This window comes from Ursus maritimus, unplaced genomic scaffold (assembly GCF_017311325.1).
Source record: "Ursus maritimus isolate PB19 unplaced genomic scaffold, ASM1731132v1 scaffold_28, whole genome shotgun sequence".
Classification (NCBI taxonomy): Eukaryota; Metazoa; Chordata; class Mammalia; order Carnivora; family Ursidae; genus Ursus; species Ursus maritimus.
The window spans coordinates 35,690,482-35,701,325 of record NW_024425341.1 but is presented as its reverse complement, the minus strand read 5'-3'; the positions used below and the strand labels follow the sequence as shown (position 1 = coordinate 35,701,325).

The 10,844-nt window shown below is 39.0% G+C and overlaps 1 protein-coding gene across 2 annotated transcripts in view; it reads left to right on the top strand.

The window, feature by feature from the left end:
* Positions 1–10,525, top strand: part of PDLIM3 (PDZ and LIM domain 3) — a 31,119-nt gene extending 20,594 nt beyond the window's left edge. Inside the window, exons 5-8 of one of the 2 annotated variants that reach the window (XM_008710479.2) lie at positions 3,914–4,177; positions 5,780–5,910; positions 7,939–8,050; positions 9,473–10,525. In XM_008710479.2, the coding sequence (XP_008708701.1) occupies positions 3,914–4,177; positions 5,780–5,910; positions 7,939–8,050; positions 9,473–9,662 (697 nt within the window). In that variant the 3' untranslated portion in view covers positions 9,663–10,525. The remainder of the gene's footprint in view (positions 1–3,913; positions 4,178–5,779; positions 5,911–7,938; positions 8,051–9,472) is intronic. The other variant, XM_008710478.2, reaches the window with a different exon arrangement.
* Positions 10,526–10,844: the final 319 nt, after the last annotated feature.

Here is a 10,844-nt window from a genome sequence, read left to right as displayed (position 1 = left end):
TGGCTTTACGAAACCTCAAGCTCATTCCTCTGACCTCAGCTACATTAATCAGCCCTGAGGAAGGACGTTGGTGGTTAGGATTATTGACTAATGATCTATACCCAGAGTTCCAAACTAGTGGCCCATCCAATTTATAGACAGTGTTTTACATAATCCTCCTGTTGTTAAAAAAAAAAAAATGAACTTAAGTAAATGCCTAAGATGGAACACCTACTCTCCATCCTGTCAAAATGCCCATCATTCCTGATACCTGGCCCATTTTCATACGTGTGGTACCCTGCTGGCCCCTGGGGGTATCCACGTTCATGATATCTGCTCTGCATGGTCAGTCATCAATTGATATACGATCTCCTTATGCAGACCTTTCCATAAAGGCGGAGTTAGGGCCAGAGGATTATCTCAAAATAAGCTGGACAATTTTGTGATCTCAGACTCAGACAAAGCAATAGAGTGGAAGATCAGGAGACGATGCTAAAAAGGCAGTGACTGCCAAGTGCATCTTCCCCGCTAGAATGGAGCACTTCTATCTTCCCAGCACCTAGAAACAACGCTGGGACAGACTAAACGTTCCATCAGTGTTCATTAGGTAAAGGAACAAAGTCCTAAGAGTACCTGATAATATTCTCTGATGGCAAGAAAAAAGGGCTATCACCTCTCTCTCATACATGCAACTCTGCACAAGCCTTTTTTTACTTCTCTTTTTTTGTTCCCTGGTTCCCATTCCATTTTCCTCTAAATCTTCTCCCTATTTCTCCACATTCATCAGCTTTGCAGCCCCACCCCTGATATCACAACACTAGATTAAGAGTAAAAATGCTATGTTACTATTGAATAAACATATGTACAACTCTCTAAAGGAGTATTGTAAAATTAATACATTTGCATTCCTTTGAGGTTGGTTTAACTATAAACTCACTCACTAAACTGAACTATAGGCCTTCAGGAGGCATTAGAATGACACAGATCTTGCTTTTGCTAAAGCCCAGTAACATTTAATTTTATAAAACTTCAGGGAAAGTCAGAGAGATTTAGGTAGCTAATGGCCTTCTTTTATATTTTCATTTTAATTCAAAAATGGTAATAGGGACAAGCCCCTCATACTTTCATCACTGTAAGGTGCCTTTCAATATAGCTGAATTTGGGAGAGGAGAGGAGAGGAATGGGGATGAAAGAGTTTGCTTTAAAGACAATCCTAAAGAATTGTAAAAATGCCTCTACTACCTTTCCTTTCTTCCTGTGTCCTCTCACTATTTGCTCTAGCTTCTGAATTTCTTGTTCTTTCCAAATGAGTCTTTGTCAAGGTGGAAGTTTAGGTGACTACACACCAAGCCACAACTACACCATCAATGAACAACTTTTTAATCAGAAGTAAGTGGGAGATGCTAAATTGTTAATATGTTAATCTCCCTACGGCCTTACTGGTCATTATGGTTCTTTTAATTTTTTCATAATTGAATCATATTAAAAAGTCAGTATTTTCATATGCACATATGTAAATTTAAAAATTTTATTTTATAGATCCAAATGATAGGACAGAATCTTGTGAGTGGTTTTTGGACAGATCACTTCAAGAAGCTCAATCCAAAAAGTCTGTATACAGGTCAGGGAAATTAGTTCTCTGTCTGATATCTATGGAGGTAAGAAGTAATTGAGTGTATCATCAAGCTTACAAGTGGTCTTGCCAATCACTAAGTCAAAGTCAAGAAATCTCATTAGTACCTACCTTTTCACTAGGTCATAGTGACCCCTGATACTACCCACAGTGACTGGAGTCCATGAAAACTATTTATTTAAATCATCAGTTCAAGAGATCTTGTGAAACTGTCCCAGAAATTTATAAGAGGTCATTCTTGCTTGCTTAAGGTTTACTTCCTATCTCTTCAATAACTACGGGCCCCTCAATAGAATGATAAAGAAGCCAGGCAATAGAAGACACAATCCTTGCTTAAATAAAATTATATACACAAACATGCTATGTACAAGAACACTAGTAACAGAAAAAGATTACTAATTACAACTACAAAATAAGATCTATCTGTAAGTTCTGACTGCTCATAGTTTATCTATCTACTCTCTGTTCTAGCTCTCTGCCTGGCACACAGTAGGACCAGAATAGCTATAAATGCTTGCTGACAAGATTCACTATTTTGGACTTAAGTCCAACCCTCCCAAGATTTAACTCAGTGCTTCAAATCCCCAAATTACAATTTAATATGCTTCATTGCACTCAGGTCAAATCAATATAATCCTGAGGAAACTGAGAATTTACTTTTCTTTTTTTTACCAACTGAGGTCAATTGCAGGAGCTAGCTAGGACAGTGTTGGGCCTACAGAGATGGTAAATAAGCCACTGGGCATTTTGTATGTGATTAACCAGTTTACAGATTGGGTTTTAAATAGGCTCTCAACAGCCAGGAAGTGAAGGAGCACATCCATATGTACTCGTCTCACCTAGGTCATGCACGTGGTTGAACTGGATAACACAAGACAAAAAAATTTAAAAATCCATTTTGTGACATGGGTTGTCCAGACTAAGCAGGCTATAACTGTGATGAAGTCAACAAAATCAATGTTCAATATTCTTTCGGTTTTTGCTGTCTATATCAGACTACGGTTAGCATTAGCAGCCCTAGAGAGTAAATGCAAGAGCCATACTTGAACCCTAAGAGAAAATGGATTTTGACATAAACACATCATATAAATTGTTCTTTGTCTGGAGTTTATAGCAACACTAACCTGCAAGCATGATAGAAGTTTACAAATACTAACATTCCTTTTGCCTTAGTCTTAAATGACTGTGCTTAAAAAAAAAAATCTCAGTATATTTCATTTTCTTGTAAAATGCATTTCTCATGCTGCATTTAAAATGCATGTAGAAAAATGACTTTAGTCATTGGTGTGTCAGCTGTGACTAGCTTCCTATCCAGATTCATAGAAATTATGAAATCCCCCTAGTTATTCTTAAAATTGCATGACTGGCCTTTCTCATGTTTTAATAAGTCCCCTCAATTGATCTTTAAAAGGAAATGAGAAATATGCATGGGAATACATGTGTGCCTCTAAAATTGTTATATGAAATAGCTATGTATGAAAGAAATATAGCTTAGCCCTAGGTAGTATCCAAAGAGTCTAAGACTACCTTATTTGCCCTCTAATCAATTAATGTCAAGGTGACAAGCATTTATTGGCTGTTTCTAGAGCCTATATTAAATCACTGAATAGTTTATTAACGTGTATTCTTCACAAAATCAAGAATGAAAGTAGAAAAAGTTAAAATAGTAACTATAAGACATTTACAAAATAGCTTTAAAACATAAAATTTATCACAGAACCTTCAAGTTGCCAGTTACTCTTCAATGAAAGTATAACTGCATTTCTGAAAACATACTTATTTTGAAATGTTTAGCCTAAATATTTGATTAAGATCTTCCTGCTGCATAGTCCTTTACTAATTGTGAAGAATCATTCAGTAATATTTTGATTTTAAATACCGCAGCTCATAAATGTGAAAGGACATCCAGCCAATGTTGTTTCCCTGCATCATTTGCTTGTGATGTGGGCAAGTTTAAAATTGTTTGGCTTATTTTTAAAAAGCAAAAGTTGTTGCATCTTTTCTACCTCACGTACAACTCTGTATAACCCTCAGCCTACTGCCCAGTAGAACAGAGCCAAAAAATGCAATATCACCTGTACTTTTTAATTTCTTTGCACTTCTTTCAATCATGAATCTTGAAATGTCTTCCCTTTGTAAAATACAGTCTAGCCAGAAATAAACAGTTCATTTGAATTTGATTTAATTCACTTCTTACTTTCTGTCTTCAATTCCTTTTAACCTCTCTGTACGTGTTCTCTGTGTTCTGTCTGGATTTTCTGATTCCTGCGTCACCTCTGTGTCACGTGGTCATTAACACAGTGGATGCAGTACTCCGTCCGGTATTGACGGTGGCAGTGGACGTAGCACCCCTTCTTCTGTCAGTACTCTTAGTACTATTTGCCCAGGTGACTTGAAAGTTGCTGCTAAGATGGCCCCTAACATTCCTTTGGAAATGGAACTTCCCGGTGTGAAGATTATACATGCTCAGTTTAATACACCTATGCAGTTGTACTCAGATGACAATATTATGGAAACACTTCAGGGTCAGGTTTCAACAGCTCTAGGGGAAGCACCTTCAATGAGGTAATGCGAGTCTTTTTGAACCACGGGCATATTAACTAAACACACGGGCAATGTCAGCTTTACGGGTGTCTTTTAACACTGTCGTAATTGAAAGGAAGCTATGTGGAAAGCTTTAAAGAAAAAAATACTAGGGGTGTATTGCAAATATCTAGACCTAAAGATAAAATGATTTCAAGAATTAACTAAGTAGAGCTTTATGTGACAGAGCAAAAAAATGAAATCAGGGAAGGAACAAATGTCTATGTCTTTTGGAAAGCTACAACGTTCTTTACAAATGTCTGGTAAAATATTTCTCAAAAGTGACTTATAATCTAGTATACTCTATGCTTCTTCTTTGGGCATCAAAAATTGGGAAAGGAATGGGAGGTTCAGAGGAATTTTAAGAGATGACACCTCCTCTCTCTTTTAATGGTAGCTTGTGGAGAGGTCATCATTTTTCCATTTAGAATTTTTACCATGATTAAGGTTTTATAAGCTCAAACTATTAATGTAAATATTTAATTTCCACTGGTCCCTATTTTGACTTTCTTCTTTATTATGAATATTTGCTCAAATTACTTTTGCCATCAAGTTTTTTCAAATAAAAAGACTTATTATAAGATAAAATCTTATTACTTCTTTCAGTATTATATAACCACTTTTTATAAATTAAAGTTTTATAATGTTTTAGAGTACTATGTAACTATATCCCAAAATATCTCTTGGGAGGAATATGATAAGATAATAATGGTGTAATGTATCTCAAAGCTTTTTTGCAAAGAATTTCAGATATATAAGATGATGATTTTAAAATATGATGTAGGTAGCAAAAATATGTGCAGAGAGCAACTACCTTTCCTAGATAATGCAATTAAATGACATAAAATAATAAAGCATTTAGTGCCTGACATGCATCTTCTTATTGTTCATCATGAATTACATTTGTAGAATATTAAAATTAAGCTGCTATCATTGTTATAAGTGAATTATAATGTGGCTATTAAAAAACAACGTAGTTGATATAACTGACATATATATGAAAGTTTCTACATTATGTACTTTCACAGACAAGCTGAATTTCTTCAATTTATAAGCAAAACGATACCTTTGCTGTTTTCAGGAGTTAACAAATTAACCTTAAAAACAAAATTAAACCATACCTTTCAGTTTAAAATCAGAAATGAATCTGAATTTTATTGACAATTTTATGACTGAGAATAATCAAACCGGGCTCACTCCTGCACTTCCACCATGTGTATGTTGTCTCTTTTCTGAGGAAAGTTAATTTTGTTCACATTCTAATTTTATATCCATCAGACACGAGTGTTATTTTTTTTTAAATTGCTATCCCCTAACAATCACACTGTACTTGCCCTCTAAAGGACTCTGCCAGATGGAGAAGTGCTGATGTGACTCCAGGTTAACGGGTGATATCATGAAGGTGACCCATGTGAATTCATATCGTATTTTTAACTGTAATAGAGATTGACTTGAAAATGCTGAATCTTTGCTCAGGAGTTACTGCAAATAGTGGTTATTGCTTATTCATGTCTTGTGGCTTCTTGCACATTCCATGCCGCACAAGGCTCCTGACACTGCTTCACATGCCGTCCTGTGTTTCAGTGAACCCACGGCCTCGGTGCCGCCCCAGTCAGATGTGTACCGGATGCTCCATGAGAATCGGAATGAGCCTACTCAGCCCCGCCAGTCGGGCTCCTTCAGAGTGCTCCAGGAATTAGTGAATGATGGCCCTGGTGAGCAGCCGTGACTGTCGCTGGAACAGTACTGATGGAGGGGAGGATGGCAAACATACTGGGAATGAGAGACTAAAAATGGATTTAGTTCAGTGATCGAATGAATCTTTCCTCAGAAAGATTTGGGTGGTGATTGGTTTAGGAAAGGAGCTTCCAGAATGTGTCCAAGTAGCCACCAACCTGATCATAAAAGGACACCAAAGACAAATTCCATCCATATAGTCAAGGGGCTAGTTTGGCTCAAAAATCATAAGTTAGAATTTTAAATGGATATTGCAAAATTTCTTAGCCTCCACCCCCTGCTCCAGGGTGTCATTATCATCAAAAAAAATTTTTTAAGATTTTATTTATTTATTTGACAGAGAGAGAGACAGCTAGCGAGAGAGGGAACACAAGCAGGGGGAGTGGGAGAGGAAGAAGCAGGCTCATAGAGGAGGAGCCTGATGTGGGGCTCGATCCCATAACGCCGGGATCACGCCCTGAGCTGAAGGCAGACGCTTAACCGCTGTGCCACCCAGGAGCCCCTATCATCAAAATTTTTAAACAACACTGAAATGAACCCTTACTATGTTCCAAACCCTGTGCTAAGTACTTTGCATACTCGCACTTAATCCTCCCGATAACCTGTGAGATAGGAACTATTACTTTTCCCTTTTAACAAATGAGAAACTGACAGAGAGAGACACAGCCAGTAAGAAGCAGGACTGAATCTCTAGCCCACTCCTGCTGTCCTCAGAGCTCATAATCTTACCAATGTTTTTGTACCCCGAAAAGATATACACAGTCCTTTAAAAGTTGCACAAAAATGCAAAATGCCTTACTAAGTTGGCTATTAAAAAAAAATTTACAAGTGTTGGTAAACATGTGGAAAAACTCTTTGTTCATGGGTGCTGGGAATACAAAATGGTGCAGCCACTGTGAAAAACAGTATAGTGGTTCCTCAAAAAGTTAAACACAGAAATAACCGTATTATCCAACAATTGCACTCCTGGATATATACCCAAAGAACTGAAAGCAGGGACTCAAATAGATACTCATACGCCAATATTCATAGCAGCTTTATCCTCAATAGCCAGAAAATGAAAATAACACATACGTCTACCAACCGATCAATGGATAAACAAAAAGTGGTCTATCCATCCGATGGAACATTATTCAGCCTCAAAATTGAATGAAATTCTAATACATGCTGCTACATGGATGAACCTTTAAAACATGCTGAGGGAGGGGCGCCTGGGTGGCTCAGTCGTTAAGCGTCTGCCTTCAGCTCAGGGCGTGATCCCGGCGTTCTGGGATCGAGCCCCACATCAGGCTCCTCCTCTATGAGCCTGCTTCTTCCTCTCCCACTCCCCCTGCTTGTGTTCCCTCTCTCGCTGGCTGTCTCTCTCTCTGTGTCAAATAAATAAATAAAATCTTTAAAAATAAATAAATAAAAAATAAATAAAACATGCTGAGGGAAAGAGGCCAGACACAGAAAGATAAATATTGCGTGCAACCACTCCTCTGAGGTACCTGGAATAGGCAAGTCATGAAGACACAAAGTAGAGTAGAGGTTACCAGGATCTGGGAGGAGGGGGAATGGGAAGTTACTGTTTAATGGGTGCAGAGTTTTTGTTTGGGATGATGAAAGCATTCTGGAAAGAACTGTTGGTGATGGTTGCACAACCTTGTCAATGTACTTACTGCTACTGAATTACACCTTGAAAAATGGTCAAGATGGTCAATTATATGTTCTGTATATTTTACCACAATAAGAAAAAGCAAAAAAAGGCCAACTGTTCTCCACTCCTTTAGGCATTTTATAACAGCTCCCTCCAAGAGCGACGACAACAAATTTTAACGAGTTCATTTTGGAAAGGCCCTATTTCAGAACAAGTGATGCCTGAGCCTGTCCTACTCCCTTTGAAATGATAGTACTGGCGCAGCTTAAGAATTCCTTAGGTTAAAGTGCACACCTTAAAATAGAAGCGAAGTACAGACTGTAGCCAGCTGTTCCCTCCCCATAAATGGAAGCACTTTGTTTTTCAGACGACCGTCCTGCTGGAACTCGGAGTGTGAGAGCTCCCGTTACCAAAGCCCACGGCGGTGCTGGCAGCACACAGAAGATGCCGATCTGTGACAAATGTGGCAGCGGCATTGTGTAAGTCTCAATTTCAACCCAGGCGTGCACTATAAATCTTGGTATCCGCTCTCGGTTTCCAGTCAGTGACTTCAACTACGTCCACAACATTTAGCACATTTTCACCAGAATTCCTTCAACGTGCCCTAACATTGGCATATAATGTGAGTCAGCAATCTGGACTTATAATTTCAGATATATTCTCATTAAAAAAAAAAAAAACTATCCTCAAAGCATACCTTAAAAATTGCTTTCGAGAAGCATAACTTCACTTCAAAAAGCCCTCCCTTGGTTCATGTCTAGTCTTTAAATACTTCTTCATTTGTACAAACCAACGAAACCAAATACAAGGGTTATCAGGTTGCTCATGAAAACACATTATCTTTAGTCGGTTTCTTAAGTTGCACAAATATTGAAGTATAACTTTTAAAAATACAGTCAGCTTCCATGTCAAGGGCCCTTATGTTTGCATAGCCACACCTGCTAGTTCAAATCTTCAAGCGACCCAGATCATTTCAATCTCTCCACTGCAAACGCCCCACGTGGTCACTTCTCCCACCCCTTTATTCTTTTCCTCTACTATTAGCTCACACACTGCAGCACCATCTGTCCAGTGATCCAGGATTCATCCCAGGAGGGCAGTGGGAGAGAAGCCTGGTTAGAGCAAGGACGGGAATGTGACAGAAAGAAAAAGAAAAAGAAAAAAAGAAGAAAAGAAAAAGAAAAAAGAAAAGGAAGGAAGGAAGGAAGGAAGGAAAGAAAAAAAGAAAGAAAGAAAGAAAGAAAGAAANAAAGAGAGGGAAGGAAGGAAGGAAGGAAGGAAGGAAGGAAGGAAGGAAGGAAGGAAAAAGAAAGAAGCAGGACAGGCAGCTCAGGAGCAAAGAGGATCTCATAAAACACAATAGTTTATGATGGTACCAAAAGCGATTACTGCTCCTAAGTTGGAGTAAACTGTTTTGACAGTAGAAGTGAGTCCACCCACCCATGGACATTCCATGTCTGCCCTTTGCTCTGTTTTCTCTGTGCCCCATAGAATAGAGGCTGCGTGGCCAAGGCAGAAAGCAATCAGAGGGACTTCTAGTTGTGTAGAAAAGCTTGGTCAAAATCAGAATACTTTGCAGAGGTATTTGTGTTACCTATATCATGTTTTCCTCTTTCAATGAAACAATCCGCAAAGATCAAGAAGGAAGATCCTCTAACTTTTATAGAAGCGACTTGTTTGAAAAATCTGAAAAATAGTCACAGGTCAACAGCAGAGAGAATCCCGTGATGTGTGATTCTGGTTGTCTTGGATCTCCCTGACGACATCAATCTCACAGCCCTGCTGGCTTCACAGCCGGAGGCTGTTTCCTGGATGTGAAACAGACAACACCGGCCTTATCTGCGGTGTGGTCTCCGTGTTTCTGGCTTTGTGTTTTTCACTTCACCTCCTTTCCTCAACAGCGGTGCGGTTGTGAAGGCGCGGGATAAGTACCGGCACCCGGAGTGCTTCGTGTGCGCTGACTGTAACCTCAACCTCAAACAGAAGGGCTACTTCTTCGTGGAGGGGGAGCTGTACTGCGAAACTCATGCAAGGGCTCGCACGAGGCCCCCAGAGGGCTACGACACAGTTACTCTTTACCCCAAAGCTTAATTCAGTCTTACACAGACCGGAGCACGCACGCACTCACGCACACTTACACAGGAAGACAGCGATGGCTTTGGGCAGAAGGATAGCAAACTGTTGGCTCAAATCTAAAACCAAGGCTTTTAGACGTTTATCTTATTGTTACTGAAGAAAAGGGAGTGGGAGACAAGTGCCTGCTCTAAAAGTACGCGGAAACATAGACTTAGCTATGTTTTGCAGCCGTTTTCTCTCTCTCGGTCTAGCAATAACTTAATGACATTTAAAGCAATAATTTTTTTTATGTCTTACTCCACAATTTATATTTATATTATGACATCAAGAGATTTGGGGGAGTCTAATTATCTTTCCTTAAGAAGCTGATTTTGCAATTGTAGTAAATACCAAGTGATAATATTGTATTCTAACACAACCTGCAATTGTCCGTATCTGCTTTAACTATGATAATGCATGCCAGAAAGAAATTCCCTAGTTTTCTCTAGTTTCATATTCAATTATACCACCAGATACAACATACATAATAAATACATAAAATATTTTTAAAATACCTAATGAAGTTGTCATTCAATGAATTCGAATAAAATCAACATTCCAACAAGAGGGTCCAATCATATCTTGACATGTACACTAATATCTCAGTTATTTTAGGAAAAATGTGGCTTCTTTAGTTTTTATAACTCGTTTACTCTTTCTTATGAGCCCACAATTTCTGAGGATAGGAGGGATATTTAAATCTAAAGGTAATTCAGTCCCTTTCCCATAAAAACAGTTTCTTGTGCTTTGAAACGGTCTCTTTCATTTTATAAATGCTTCTTTCAGATGAAATATTCAGTGAATTCAAGGCTCAGACCTCCCTCAAGTCTGTTTCTTTATGCTCAAAATTTCACCACTGCTACCTCCTCCTTCCCAAGATGGCATCTCCAAGAGGAGACAGTTTCAGGGCCCTCCTGAGGAAGGGAGGGGCTGCTAGTCTCCTGGGGTCCCACTGTATCCACTGCTAAAATCCATGGTTTCACTTGTGGTCTGTTTTCTCCACATGGTTGGGGGCAGGCAACAAACCCACCTCCAGCATCGTCTGCAGAAGTCTCAGCTCAGCCTTCCCGAGTCATGGATCCTTTGCATCTCAGTGAACTACATCTGGCCCCTGGCTCTGTCTTATCACCTTGCCCCTCACTATGGTGGCCACATAGA